The sequence below is a fragment of the Harpia harpyja genome, chromosome 15 (assembly GCF_026419915.1).
Source record: "Harpia harpyja isolate bHarHar1 chromosome 15, bHarHar1 primary haplotype, whole genome shotgun sequence".
Taxonomy (NCBI): domain Eukaryota; kingdom Metazoa; phylum Chordata; class Aves; order Accipitriformes; family Accipitridae; genus Harpia; species Harpia harpyja.
Window position 1 is genome coordinate 20,203,566 of NC_068954.1, and position 15,772 is coordinate 20,219,337.

Here is a 15,772-nt window from a genome sequence, read left to right on the forward strand (position 1 = left end):
TATGTGCAAGACTAAGTCTCATCTGCAATTACACTGTAATATGTCTAGAATGATGTGGATATTTGATAATGGCTAGTTAGGCTAGAAGTAGGAGTTTAAAGTCAGGGTAGTATAAAATGTGGCAGTATAAGAAGCAAAAAATGAGGAGGGGTAGGGAATCAAGGACAGAAAACTGCTATACCGGCAAAGAATAAGAGAGGAGAGATACTAAAGAAGTAGCTAGAAATAGCCACTTCCACATAGTGCGATTATGATAGCTGTAAGATAGAGGGAGTAAATGATTTTGGACATAGTAAACAAAGAAGGGGAGGAAAAAAAGAGGTTGGTGGGAAGACTCCTAGACTAGACTGGTCTTAATCCTAGACTAGCAGTCTTAATCAGAGAAAAGCTTGTGAAGCACAGGAGACAGACACTAGACTGAATGGATTTAAAGAGAGACTTGTATCAGGAAAATTCAGACTCCAAGAATATATTCTAAAAAATATGAAAGAAGAATATGAGAAGGTGGAGCCAGTAGGTGGAGAAAAATTTCATGTGGTCTGGCCTTAATTTTTGATGTGAGTGGGAAATTCGGTGTAGGTATTATTGCTGTAGGTAGCATGATAGAGTGAAAGAAAAGAATATTCATGTTTGGGAAGTGTATTGGCTTTGTGTGGCAAAGTTTTGGTAGTGGGAGGGTTACAGGGGTGGCTTCTGTGAGAAGCTGCTGGAAGCTTCCCCCATGTCCGACAGAGCCCATGCCAGCTGGCTCTGAGACGGACCTGCTGCTGGCCAAGGCCGAGCCCATCAGCGATAGTGATAGCGCCTCTGGGAGAACAGATTTAAGAAGGAAAAAAAGTTGGTGGGACAGACAGGAACAGCAGCTGGAAGACAGGAATGAGAATATGTGAGAGAAACAGCCCCGCAGACCCCCAGGTCAGTGCAGAAGGAGGGGGAGGAGGTGCTCCAGGCGCCGGAGCAGAGATTCCCCTGCAGCCCGTGGGGAAGACCATGGTGAGGCAGGCTGTCCCCCTGCAGCCCAGGGAGGTCCATGGTGGAGCAGATCTCCACCTGCAGCCCGGGGAGGACCCCACGCCAGAGCAGGTGGGTTCCCGAAGGAGGCTGTGACCCCGTGGGAAGCCCGTGCTGGAGCAGGCTCCTGGCAGGACCTGCAGATCTGTGGAGAGAGGAGCCCACGCTGGAGCAGGTTTTCTGGCAGGACTTGTGACCCCGCGGGGGACCCACGCTGGAGCAGTGTGCTCCTGAAGGACTGCATGCCGTGGAAGGGACCCACGCTGGAGCAGTTCATGAAGAACTGCAGCCCGTGGGAAGGACCCACATTGGAGAAGTTTGTGAAGGACTGTCTTCCATGGGAGGGACCCCACGCTGGAGCAGGGGAAGAGTGTGATGAGTCCTCCCCCTGAAGAGGATGAAGCGGCAGAAATAACATGTGATGAACTGACCATAAACCCCATTCCCTGTCCCCCTGTGCCACTGGGGGGTAGGTAGAGAATCTGGGAGTGGATTTGAGCTGGGGAGGAGGGAGGGGTAGAGGGTGGTGTTTTGAGATTTGGTTGTATTTCTCGTTACCCTACTCTGGTTGATTGGTAATAAATTGAGTTAATTTTCCCCAAGCTGAGTCTGTTTTGCCCATGATGGTAATTGGTGAGTGATCTCTCCTGTCCTTATCTTGACCCACAAGCCCTTTGTTATATTTTTTTCTCTCCCTTGTCCAGCTGAGGAGGGGGGAGTGATAGAGTGGCTTTGGTGGGCACCTGGCGTCCAGCCAGGGTCAACCCACCACAGGAAGGAAAGGGATCAAGTGGCCTGAATGATAGTTAAGTTGGGATACAAGACTTTCATGGTAAGCACTGCTGAATATACAGTGGACAGTGGTATTTCTTTTTAAGCCTTTACACACATTTCCATGAGCAATGCAAGAAGTGCAAGAAAGAAGTGAAGGTGCAATAAAGGAGGAAAAAAGTGTTTTATTGCTGCAAGCATGTTTGAGATTTAAAAATTTTCCCATAAATATGTTTCAAGAAATTAAGAGGAAATGTTGAATTCAGCTCCCAGAATATCTGGTAGAAAGGCATACCTCAGTGATAGCCTTAATCTCTGAAACTGAGAAGAGTATTGACCTTGGATATCTAAGTAATATCTTCTATCCCGAGTGACTGCCATAGCTGTCAGGATAGGGCTTAGTATAGGCCTGGTATACTTTGAATCTCTCCTTATGGAGCTACTTTGCTTTGTATTAGTAGTTAGGTATTAACAGCAAGAGACTTCTCTATCTGGTCTTGACAGGAGAGCGTATGTACAGCGCAAGAAATACAAAGTTTTGGTCAGTCTATGTTTTCTGAAGAGAAACATCTTGCATTTTAAGAAAGAAAAAAGCTTACAAAGTGTTGACAAGTTCTGGTGAAGGTTGTAGGAGACTGTCAAATCTAAGCAGAGCTTTGGTAGATGGTGGCTTTGAGAAAACTGGTAATGCAATAGTGGAAACAAAACAAAACCCAAGTTTAAGAGGTGAGGTAGGGAGACAAATTGATGGAACATGATTATTTTGAATAAGGATGCTAGGTTGTTAGCAGTACTACAAATGCTTTCTGAAGCGGTCCAGGTGGATGAGTATGCACATGGCTTGAGTAGTTTAAGGGCCACGGGTAAATTAATGATAAATGCCAGAGCTCAAAAAGGTTAAGTTCAAAGTAGTGCAATAATAAAAAGCTGTTGTTCACATGTGTTGCACCCCTTGCATCTCAGCTTTTCATGTAGGGAGAACTAGATGTCATAAACACAGAATTAATATAATTACTTAGGGGTGGAGAAGCTCTTGTCTGAAAATATTGTGGTTTAGTAGCAGACATTTCATAACAGTTGTTAGAGAGCTGTGCTAGAATCATCTGGAACAACTGTTTCCTTTTAGCTCCAGACGATCCTAATGCAAACAAGGAAAGAGCAAAGCTTCAATGCAAGCTGAGAAATCTCTACAAGTCACTGTTGTTAACAGCTGGGATTTCCCTAAACTATGTACCAGCGATGGGAACTCTAGGTCTGCGGGTGCTAAGGGGATTATGCAAGTTTCCAGGGAAACAGATTCCTGTCACTGAAGTGCAGTTAGCTTTTTATAGACCATTTAATTTTTTTAATGTGTTTTACAGACAGATATATTGCATAGAAAATGCACACGGACAGCTGGTACGAGACCTAGACTTTAATCCCAATAAACAGTACTACCTGGCTAGCTGTGGAGATGACTGCAAGGTGAAATTCTGGGACACAAGAAATGTCACTGAACCAGTGAAGACACTAGAGGAGCATTCCCACTGGTAGAACAAATTATCTGCATGCTGTTTTGTGGGTGGATGGCTTATGTAATTTATTCAGCTAATTATTTTACTGTTAGGAACAATGCAAACTAACTATGTTTGTGCTATTGTGAATAATCATTTTTCTGCACAGAGGAAAGGTTTCAATGTGTGAAAGTTCCTTGTGTGATTGTAAATTAAGAGTTTAGACAACGTTAGTCTAATTGGCAAGAAACTGTCGTTAACGTTGTTGGGAGATAGGGTACACCTTTGAGAAGCACAGCACAGAACTTGGCTTGTAGGGGCCAGCTGGGACACAGGTGTGCCTGCTCAAATTGAGCCTGATCTGTTGCACCTGATGTGCAGAAAAGCAGCTGCCATCTATCCTTCTGTTGTGGAATGGTTGAAATGCTCAATAATTCAGCCACACTTCTTTTTTCATGCTCTTCACAGCCCTTAAGCCAGAATATGCAAGAGTCATTTTATTCTCTGAGATAATATTTAGAGCCTGTATCTACTGCTCTGGCCTGTAGCTGGAGCAAGGAGAGAATCTCGTCTGATGTTTGCAGACTTCAGTGGTTAAGAAAAGATGAGCAGTTTGTATTTTACAAAATTTGGGTTGGAGTAATTCTTGCAAAATAAATCTGGACCCTGAAGCTACTTTGAGGGGAATGAAGATGTGAATTAACAGAAGCAGCTTTCATACTTTTTTCCAGAAGATTAGAAGAAAAAGAATAAAACAAGAACCATAAGACATTTGGTATTAACTTGATATGTAAAATGTTAAAATTGAAGAGAAATATAATTCTACTTTTGTTTTAGAGTCTATTTTAAACTTTACTGTAAGAATGTTGTGAGATTTTGTTTAACAGGGTATTTCTAATCCATATTTTGCTCTGGGCAAATTTTTATATTTAGAACTTAAATATTTATCTGACATACTAAACAATGAATTGGCATGTACCCTCAAGGAATGATACCACTGAATGGTGTGTTTTGTTCTTTGGTTTTTTTGTTTCTTTTTTTAAACTTATTTGTTGAGTTTTAAAGACACCTCAGAAAACAGATCACGTGGAAGCTTAAAAGCCATATGAAGATGGCAAAAAACAGTCTTTGGAGTGAGACACATCACTTCTATGCATACTTACAATATTTAAGTCAAAGATCAGTTTTTAGTGCTGTTTTTAGAAAAAAAATCCTTTAACATTGATGCAGTACCTGCCAAGAATAGCCTTTTGTTCTTTCTGATTTAATTTTTTAGGGTCTGGAATGTCAGATACAATCATTCTCATGATCAGCTGATCCTTACAGGAAGCAGTGACAGCAGAGTTATTCTGTCTAATATGGTATCAATTTCTTCTGAACCATTTGGGCATATGGTAGATGATGACGAACTAAGTGACCAAGAGGACCAGCATCAAGAAGAGAAGTATGAAGTTTCCTGAGTTTTATGCAGATGCTTATAGTTGGTTTTTTCATTGTAATGGTTAACATGCTATTTTTTTGCTGACTAGGATTTTTGTATACCGGCCTTTCTGGTAAGTAGTTCTAATTCCTACTTCGTTCTTCTTTTACTCAGTCTTGGGTGGAATACACACTTTAAATCTGATTGGCACGGTCATAATATGTTCACCGGTAGGAAGGGGATGGTGATGCCGAGGACCAGTCCTAAGTCCACTGGATCAGTGAAAAGATTCACTTTAAGGGAGCTCTGGATCAAGTCAAGCACATACAATAATCTGGGTTAAGTGAGAGTTGAAAAATCTGCTTTTTGTATTTTCTGTGTATGTGTTCTAACCTTTAGGAAATGTTACCAGTCTAATGGTGAGCTTCTGCACAGGCAGAAAGAAGAAGTATAAATACATTAACTTTTGTACATTTCACTCAATATTGCTGGCTGCTCTGGAAACCAGTAATTCATCAGACCTTACTTCAAGCAAAACAGAAGTTTGGGGGTTTTTGACAGTCTTGGTAGAGAATAATGCATGTTATTGCAAGCATTTGTAAACAGTATCCGCTTGGGTGTGTGAAAAATCACGTATTTTGCATGTGAATTTTGGAGAGATGGGTTTTTTAGTAAATCGTTAACTGAAATGCTGAAATAATCATTTCTTTATCCTCCATTTTTGTCTGCTTTCAACTTTTTCATTGTGCAATATATGATGCTTGTTTTGCTCTCTGTACTTCTTTATGAATATATACATCTATATAGGGAGTTCTGTAGATCTAGTGTGGGCTGAGGCTTTCTAATTTTGTGACTAGATTACATGGTGATCTTCAGCAAACTTTCTTTACAAAGTGAAGATAATGATACTGAAACTCATGTAAAATATTTTGAGACCAACAGGCTTTAGTCTATATTTTTCTATTCTTTTCAACTGTCGATATCTATGTTCCTCATGTCTGTACTGAGCAGTTGTTTTGTTACTTATGTTAATTTATTTTAATATGCAAAGCTGTCTGCAATGAAATAGGCAGATTACCTCCTGAACTATCTTTTTAAATGAAGAATAGTCAGATGTGATGAGGAACAAGGAAATTACAAAAAAGATCCCCCAGTTGCTCAGCTGTGTTTGCTAGAAGTTTCAGTTAAAATTCTAAATAAAGTTTAGGTTACTTCTCTAGTTGCATTTTTAAGGTTGCTCTTGCACCTTTATTTTATGAATAAAGATGTAGTTTTGCTCCGAATAGTTGTGACATTTTGGCTTCACATAAAGGACTTGGAAACCATTTTTTTTAATCTTAAATAAGGAAGCTATCCCATATATAGAAATGGTTCGTTTTAAATGTACAAGATGTCTCTGGAAGCAAAAGGTGATGTAAGTGCCTGGAAAATCAAGGTGTATCAAATTAAGTACCTAGAAATTTGCTCACATCAACAGTGCATACTTTCTAGAACATAACTAAACTACAGCATTTTAAATATGATGTACCTTTTGGTTCCTTACCTTTGGCTGGGGATTGCAATTTATTCTGTTCTGGATGGAAGATAAATAGCGTTAATGGAAGTGAGAAAGAGACTGTTGTTTTTTTTTAATATGGTGGAAATGTGTTAATATAAACAAAATCACAAGTAAATAGTGTTCTGACAGATGTTGTATAGTAGGGTATCCGGAGTCCTGAATTTCTGTTGATTGTAGACCATGTAGGTTGCCTTATTAAAACACAAGTGATTGTTTCTAGAATAGGAATTTTTGAAACCAAGAATATGCAAAGCAATACAACAAATATAACGCATCTTTTCCTTTGGCTATGGGGTGGATGTAAACCACATCATGACTGACTTGTATAGTAATGATGTAGAGCCCTTGCCTGTTTCCAGAAGCTACAAGAGTATCAATACTGCATCTGCTTTTTAAATACATGTTTTTCAGCTGCTAATCTGTTCTCTATAAAACGTGGGAAAGCACATTAGCTTTTGTAACATTTGATTGGTACTGTAAGAGTCTTGTTTTGTGGGTTTTTTTTGTCCCCCCTCCTTGTTATGAGTTGAGCTGGAAGGATGTTTGCAAGGTGCTCACCAGCCTTGAGCTGTTGCCAGCTGAATGTCTGTTTAGTTCTGAGCGCACTAATGAAACAGGGCATAACAGCTGATGGGAATACTTCTTGTTAGTCAACCACTAGTGCCAAATATTTAGGCTTTAGTACTCATTTCCCTCCTGGAGACCTCTTTGAAGAGTCTGTTCCACCATTCTGTGGGTACTGTCTCTTGTGTAAAACACATTTTTATTGTACGGTTTGGTGTGGTGTGTGGGGGGGGTGTTTTGGTTTTTTTGCTTGGGTATGTTCTAGACTTTCAAGACAGTGTTATATTCTCATGGGGTTCAATTTTATCCTGTTTTGGAGGGCATCTGATTTGCTATTAATTAGCACACAAATCTTGAAAAAGAAAATGTCCTTTCTGGGTGTACCTTGAAATACACCAGGAAGAGCAGGTGCCTGTACAACTAGTATCTCCAGCCAGTCACCTTCAGACTGAGTGACCAAATGTATCTGAAAAGAAGGTTGAAAAATCAAGTAGAAAGAAGAAAAAAGGCTCTTTCCTCAGGGGCTACCTATTTTTCGTGTTCTGAATAAAGTAACTTGTAAAAATATTTATTGGATTAAATATAAAAATGAAGAGTATGTACCAGTTGTATCTTCAAAGTTTGTTTTGTTTTTTTTTTCTACTTAGCAAATATCCCCATATTTTAAAAATGTTGAATTGTAATACCATTGTGCACAGCTAAGACTTCTGAGATCTTTAAGGCTCATGTTAATTTTTAATATATTTTGTAGTAAACTTTCTAATTTTTATTGTATTGCTTGGCTAGAGACAAAAGCAAGTAATATGTCAGTTTAACACTTCATTGTTCAGCCATGTAGAACAATGCATGAATCTACCCACTCGTTTATTCTTGCCAGATTTTCTGTAGTAACTGCCTGCTTTTTAAGGTTTGCAACTGCAAAATAATTATTTGGAGGTAACTTTTTTCTTTTTAAGAAAAGAGTACAGGTTCACTGAGTAATGAACAGACAACAATCCAAAAGTTGCTGTTCTATTCTTACTAAGGAATTATTCTTTGAGGTTTCTCCTTGGGGTGGTTGTCCATGTATGTCTTGACATCTTGGAACTCTATGTGCTCCCATCTTGGAGACCAGAACACGCTTACATAAGCAATAAAACTAGAACTATTGCATGAGGATCTGTCACTTGTTGCAATCGAGTGACCTTTAGTTCCTCTTAACTGCTGATTCAGATCAGAGCAACTAGTTTGCTGTCTCTTCCCTACTTTTAAACTGCTATTGTTGTTGTTTCTCTCATCAATCATAAAAACATTAAGAGCAGCCTCCCTGTTTCATATCAAAGGTCTCCCTAGCCTGTATCATGTTTCTTGATAGTGGCCAAGAGGAAAGATTATAAAAACAGGAAAAGGAGATGATACCTCCCCTGGGTATGCTTCTAGCCCCTGACTATTTGCAGATCAGGGACCTTTACTGCCTTCTGAATCATCTTTGGAGACTTCTGATTCTTGCCTTTAGGATTTTCTTTTGCCATCAGCCATATTCTCAAGTTTATCTCTTCTCACTAACAGTGGCTTTTGTTTGTTCCAAAACATGCTAGCTGTGCATGCACTGCCTTTGTGAAATGTGTCTAGGAGAAATATGCCAACTGCGTTTGTTTTCTTGCACTGAATAAGGAAAAGCATCAGTGCTTTCTGTCTGGGAAGCCCAAAGCCTCTGTCGAAAGTAGGTAGTCTAAAAAGAGGATTGAGCTATCTGCAGAGAGGAGTTATAGGCATGTGGCCAGAGGAGAGCTATGGTGTATTCTGGTCAAGTCCCTAGTCTGGGTAATTTAATGCACAATTCAAATACGGAAAAAAATTAGCTGAGAAATGGGGAATGAAATGCTGTACTCCTAGCTTAATTTCTATCACCTTGATCCAGAGGTATAAAAAAGTGTACAAAACAAATGAAAACAGAACAGATGAGGTGAGTATTTGGGGTGCATTTAGCTTTCATCCCCAAGACAAAGCTCGTGCACCTGGATAAGAATATAGGGAGTACTTTTCAATGTCTCAGTTTGAACAAAACATTTAAAACATGGGGTCATTCCACATCTATGGATGCAACTGATTAAGGCGGGCTTCTCCTTGTCCTCTCTTTCTTTAGTGGCTTTGCACTCTGGTGTTGCAAGGACTTCCTCTCTGCAACACTGAACTTGCCATGATTCCAAAGCTCCTAAAAGTGTCTGTGAGTTCCCTTCTAGACATCTGCAGAGCACTGTCTTCCTCCAAAGGGAGGTGGTGACTGTCTTACATCCTTTCTTCATTCTTTGGTCATCCAAAGTCTTTATGTTAGTGAGTCTATATTTTGTTGTATTAAACTAGTCTGGCAGTCATTTTAATTCTACATTGCTATTCCTAACAATAAACAAAACCTACTAGGTTCTTGCAGTTTAGTGTGACCATCTTTACTCACCAATCAGGATTCCTTTTCTTTAGTTATCGGAATATATTTATGTGGTGGGTTGACCCTGGCTGGACACCAGGTGCCCACCAAAGCCACTCTATCACTCCCCCCTCCTCAGTTGGACAAGGGAGAGAAAAAAATATAACAAAGGGCTTGTGGGTCAAGATAAGGACAGGAGAGATCACTCACCAATTACCATCATGGGCAAAACAGACTCAGCTTGGGGAAAATTAACTCAATTTATTACCAATCAACCAGAGTAGGGTAACGAGAAATACAACCAAATCTCAAAACACCTTCCCTCCACCCCTCCCTCCTCCCCAGCTCAAATCCACTCCCAGATTCTCTACCTACCCCCCAGTGGCACAGGGGGACAGGGAATGGGGTTTATGGTCAGTTCATCACATGTTATTTCTGCCGCTTCATCCTCTTCAGGGGGAGGACTCATCACACACTTCCCCTGCTCCAGCGTGGGGTCCCTCCCATGGAAGACAGTCCTTCACAAACTTCTCCAATGTGGGTCCTTCCCAGGGGCTGCAGTTCTTCATGAACTGCTCCAGCGTGGGTCCCTTCCACGGCATGCAGTCCTTCAGGAGCACACTGCTCCAGCGTGGGTCCCCCGCGGGGTCACAAGTCCTGCCAGAAAACCTGCTCCAGCGTGGGCTCCTCTCTCCACAGATCTGCAGGTCCTGCCAGGAGCCTGCTCCAGCACGGGCTTCCCACGGGGTCACAGCCTCCTTCGGGAACCCACCTGCTCTGGCGTGGGGTCCTCCCCGGGCTGCAGGTGGAGATCTGCTCCACCATGGACCTCCCTGGGCTGCAGGGGGACAGCCTGCCTCACCATGGTCTTCCCCACGGGCTGCAGGGGAATCTCTGCTCCGGCGCCTGGAGCACCTCCTCCCCCTCCTTCTGCACTGACCTGGGGGTCTGCAGGGCTGTTTCTTTCACATGTTCTCACTCCTCTCTCCGGCTGCTGTTTCTGTGTCTGTCCCGCAACTTTTTTTTCCTTCTTAAATCTGTTCTCCCAGAGGCACAACCACCGTCACTGATGGGCTCAGCCTTGGCTGGCGGCAGGTCCATCTTGGAGCCGGCTGGTATAGGCTCTGTCGGACATGGGGGAAGCTTCCAGCAGCTTCTCACAGAAGCCACCCCTGTAAACCCCCCACTACCAAAACCTTGCCACACAAAGCTGATACAATTTATTTGTCTTATAGGTTTGAATTTTAAACTCTGTAGGTCTATGTTTGGTATGCTGATGATACACAGCATGGGAAGGCCAATTGCTACCTTACGAGCACCAACAATGTACATTCTGCATGTACAGCAGTGTTTTCATTCTTCATGACTTCTATGGCCAGAACTTCGTGACAAGACTGAATGGATAATGGAGGACTTGCTTTTTAAGAGAAAAAGCCTTTTCTGTATCCATACCAATGAAAAGATTTATATGGTCAATAGCATTTTGAGCTTATACATCAGTCCTGAAAAGGAAGCCGTCCTTAAACTTTAATTTTGCAGAATGAGCTACCAGATCCCATAGCTCTCTTTGTGGTTTACAGGCTTAAGATGTCTGCTGTGTTTTCACTGGCGGAACTGATTACTAAGGGCAGTATGCTGCCTCTTCCCTTATGCTACATTTTTTGACAATATGTTCTAAGCTTATCCTTATCTTTGTTATCTGTTGAAGAGTGTACCAGAAATTCAATTTAAGAAATACATTTGTAGTGTGTTTCCTGAAGTCTGATGTTTCCATCTTTTTCACCATAGATGTTAGCCACACTGTCCTTTGATACAAACAGAACAAAATCTAACACAAGCACTTCTCACCATTTTGCATTTAAAGCTGAGACATGTGAAGGATTGGTCCTTCCAGTACAGAGTATCTCATTGAGATAGTGAAGTTTTTAATGAGATTTTAAGTGTAGGAACCTCTTCAGCAATCAGAATGGACCAGAGAGAAAACGGTGGGTGGCCTCTCTGTAGAAAGAGATTCCTTCAAAATTCCATCTAAAGGAGGTGTGGTGTTTTCTACCTTTTGTGATAGAAACGTGGTTTGGAGCCTTTTGAATAGTAAATGATGTGGTTTCATGATAATACATAGGAACTGTGTGATCTAACATAACACCTTTGTATACACACCAGTGACTTCAGGAGAATGAATTGTCAGCATTTATACTTTAAAAAGTATTTGCCAAATGTTCATGATAAGGCAGGCTTTCAGGGTATTTTCACACAGCTGCCAGTAGTATTAATCTTGATGATATTTTGCTTGTGGTATTTATGTCTCGGAGAAATCTAGAAGTCATGGGATTATGCTGTGGAATCAATGAAGAGACTCAATTATTTAAAACAGCTTAAATAGTTCCTGTCTTGGGGAATGCCAGTATTCAGGACTTGGTTGGATATGTAAGAAGCTGGGCCAAATCTAGTGCAGCAGCACTTTCCAATTCTTAGACTATTTTGCTTTAAAAATATGTGGTTTTTTCCATACTATTTCTTTCTTTAACCCTTATCAGGAGATATACCCTCTTTAATTCATTTTGTGTATTAGGACAACTATGAAACATGTTGTATTAAAATATGCATTTCCTGGTTTTAAAGATAGCATTTCCTGTAGAAGCAGTTCAGAAGGCTGGGGTTTTTTTTTTTGGGGGGGGGGGGGGGGGGGGCAGGGGAGATAATGCTTACAATAGTACAAATGGCCAATTATTATATATAAAAATTGTGTTCCAGTATAAACATCCTTGAATTCCTCTTTCACTCTCTTAAGGAAAACAGAAGTAGTGTGTTGTCTAAGCTTACCAGAAACAAAATCTTACAGTTGCTAAGTTTTTTGCTGCAGTTAAAGGGAAAGGGCATCCACAGGGCTTATTCTGGAATCCAATGACATGCTTTTCAGGATTCATATTGGACGCTGCAGTACATGTTGCTGCTCTGTTGAATCACATCTATTTCATAGTAATTTTTAGATTAAAGAGGATTTAATTGTGACTGTGATAAGGAATTAATGATTTTTGGTGACTCCGAAAAACATATTTTATTGAACATTGTGGTGACAATACAGAATCGCAAGCACTGAAAACTTAAGTGGTTGTTAGTGTGAGAAGTAATTGGAAATAACAGCTCTCTACATGAAAACAATTATCCAAGGCTTAACAGGCTTTTCTCTCAAGTCTGTAACACAATTAACCTCAAAGTTATCTAGTAAAATGAAAGCTCTTTTCCTTTCATAGGAAAGGCTGGGAGGGGTCGTGCTATGTGAATAACACTAAAAAGAGAAAGCAGCCCAGTTTCAGCTCTGTGTGGCACAGGTCTTTAAATTTATGCAGGATGTAGGTAGAGATTACATGTTTCTTACTATGAGTTCTTGATGACATAAGAGTTTGATGCCTTGTCAGTTGGTGCAATGCAAGAACATATATAAGGAGAGAAAAAGGTATTTTAATCTGGCCAGAAAAAGTCCTTAAAAGAGTACAGGAAAATGAGAAACTAAAGTAACTTTTTAAGGGGCAGGGAGATTTAGGACTAGAAAGAAAATATCTTACTAAGCTTGCCAGGCATAACAAGTGATTACTAAGTGTGCTTATCAAATATAGTCTAGTCAGACTGCTCTATCAGGGACCAACAGGCCAAGAACCTGCACCTGTGGTACACTAAACTAGCTATAGCATAGCAACTACATTTTTACACCCATAACCTGTGGCTTTTATGTCAAAACAGAAATTTCTGTGTTTTGGCAACAACCTGAATTATACTTATTAAAGTAGCATAGAAGAAAGTTTATTTCATATCCACCTCTGTACAGGTACTCTTCCTGTTTCTGAACTTCTCTACCCGGGAAGAAATTTAAGGTCCTGAACTCTCCTCCCTGTTCCAAAACCTGCCAAAGATCTGCTGACTATCCCAGTATCCAGTCCATTTTGAATGCTTTCCTCTTCTTTGTCCTGTGTTATGCATCTAATGTAAGAAGGCAGATAACCTGGGCATTATCATCAGGAGTTGATAACTATGAAATGGGAAGTTTCTGAGATAAGAATAATGCACGTGAAAGTATAGCAGTATTCTTTTAATCATTGCTACATTATGAATAGAGTATTAGAAAAAATATACTCGTCAGTGCTATGACATATTAGGTTCTGAAATTACTTACTGTATGTTAAGGAGAAATAAAATTGTAGCAACTGATAAAAACAGAAGTATAATTAAAATATCTAAATAGAAGAAACATCTTAAGATAAATACAAGTTGTTTTGTACGTGTTCCACTAGTATGTGCTGTGACCAAAATAATCTTTTTTTTTTTGTAGGCTCTGTTTATATATGTGTGTGTATATATATATATATATTTAAAAGGTTTTGTTACCTTGTTTAAATAAACGTCAGTGTCATAGCTGTCAAGTCTATAACTTCTTGCATTAACCAAACTATATTAAGTATCTGGGGAGGTAGGAGAGTTGAGCTGATTCTTTAAAAATGTGTAAAAGCTGTGTAAAATCTTGTTGAGAGTAAATAGTTTGTTGTGGGACTCTGAACAGTTCTAAGTATCCTAGATTCATATAGATTCAAAAATAGTATTCTCAGCTTGTTTTGGATTACCAAAAAATTCACGCACATAGCCAAAATGCAGACAAATCTGAGGTGTTTTCTTGGAAGTTTATTAGCATGGGGTAAGGTGGTCTGTCTCCAAGAGATTCCTGTCGTGAGGGAAAAAAACCCACCGCAAACAACCTTGCTTCTTTTGGGTTTTTAATTATTTGGAACAGTCTTTCACATTCATGAAATAAATTCTGCTCTTTATTCCAGTAGCAGAATCCTTTGGGGCTCATTACCCATTACATAATCTAAAGGCTAATCTGTTTTCATTCATAGTGCCATAAGCATTCTCTACAAACAGTTTCTTTTGGAACTTCTGTATTATTCCTGAGACACATGTCATTCTGACATGACTTTTTTCCCATCCTGATTATCTTGTATAGTATCTAGTTCTTTTACATGAAGTGATCACTTCCATAAGGATTTTCTCAGATTCTCAGTAACTGTCTCAAGGCTATGCTATTCTTATGCTCAAGTAGTCTATACATAATATTTTCACACATCTATGCTATTAAAAAAAAAAACCAAAACACAAACCACTGAAAACTGAACTCATGTGGCCTGAAGAACCACATGGAATAGTATGCTTTCTTTTTCTGGGATGGCACAAAATTACTTTCATACCCAAGAAGTTCAGTGTATAGACAAAAATAAAAGACAGTTAAAAATTGTAGTTATAAATGGAAATGCCAGACAAGTTAATCTACAGGCTTCTCTCCTGAACACTCATTCCCCTATGACTTCTAAATTAAATTAGATGAACTGTGTTATTTAAATGAAACACTGGAACAACTCTGAGCATACAGAAAATAGTATAATCTAGAAGCTTATTTGTTCTTGTTTATCCAACCTCTGGTTAAGTGAGACTCCTGGTTAACTGAAAGTCGGTCGTGTCCCCTGACAGTCGTGTGCGCCGTGCATTACTCCCCTGCTTATCCGGAGAGACATCTGAAACCTTCAGAATAATGGAGTTGTGGGTAAGTGGGTGAGCACCGCACGAAGCACATTGCTGTCTGGGGACATGACCAACTTTCACTTAACCAGGCATGTCAGTTAACAGGAAGTTAGAAAAACACATTGCAGGAGATGAAGTGTCTGTGTGTGTGTGTGTGTTTATTAGCTCTCTGCTGTTAGATGGTTTGTATCAAAGTACATATTCAGGAGAACTGCAAAACAAGCCTGCTCTTTGCAATTAACCAGCGGCTGCGTGTTGTTTGTGCTGTGACCTTTTTTTGTTAGTTGACCTTAAATGTAGCATAACTAAATGATAAAAGTCCTTGAAACTAAGTATCTGAAGCTGTTCTGAAGTATCAGACTGCTTTTGGTTTATTCATTAAATTCAATTGGATTTTAATTGCGATGTTAGATTCACAGCTGGTTAGGCTGGCTAGGTGGAGCAGCGATATCCTGCAAGCGATTCAAATGTGATACCATATACGCTTTGTGATCGTAGAGACACATGCTTTCAGAGAGCAGCAGTAAAGGGCAAAGACTGCCAATAACAACACTTCATTTCTGTAGTAGCAGCATCTGTTTAAATGATTGAGTGGCATTCACAAGGCTCTTTGGCTTTGCTTTCTGTTAGGAGGATTGCAGCTGTAATACAAGGCTGTTTCTGGGAGGCAGGGGGATGCTTCTGAAAGGCTGGCTGATTCCTGTCAGACAGAGGTGATCCTCTGTGGGTGAAGGAGCTCTAAGGTCATCCTCTGAAAACTCACCTACCCTGTAGCTACAGAATAATGTGCTGTGGTTGTGTTCTGAGAGGAGGGACTGGCTCTGTGAGTTGAGGGAAGAAGGGCTGTTCTCAGCTAGCAGAGCACGATCAGTGACTCTTGGGTGGTTTGGACGTCAGAGAATTGCCTTGAGTCTGTTCTTAAATATTTGCAATGCAAAAAAGAATCTGTCTGTCTCTCATGATGTAGGTGACCAGGAGCTTGG

The 15,772-nt window shown here is 40.2% G+C and overlaps 1 protein-coding gene across 6 annotated transcripts in view; it reads left to right on the forward strand.

The window, feature by feature from the left end:
* The window catches only part of EIPR1 (EARP complex and GARP complex interacting protein 1), a 108,976-nt gene that overhangs the window by 78,812 nt on the left and 14,392 nt on the right, over positions 1-15,772 (forward strand). For 4 of the 6 annotated variants that reach the window (XR_008238445.1, XM_052809191.1, XM_052809189.1 and 1 more), the window contains exons 7-9: positions 3,144-3,311; positions 4,552-4,719; positions 4,805-4,828. Coding sequence is in view for 5 of the 6 variants with exons in the window: in XM_052809191.1 (XP_052665151.1) it covers positions 3,144-3,311; positions 4,552-4,719; positions 4,805-4,828 (360 nt within the window). In the remaining variant the exon portion in view is untranslated. The remainder of the gene's footprint in view (positions 1-3,143; positions 3,312-4,551; positions 4,720-4,804; positions 4,829-15,772) is intronic. The other 2 variants (XM_052809192.1, XM_052809193.1) reach the window with 2 other exon arrangements.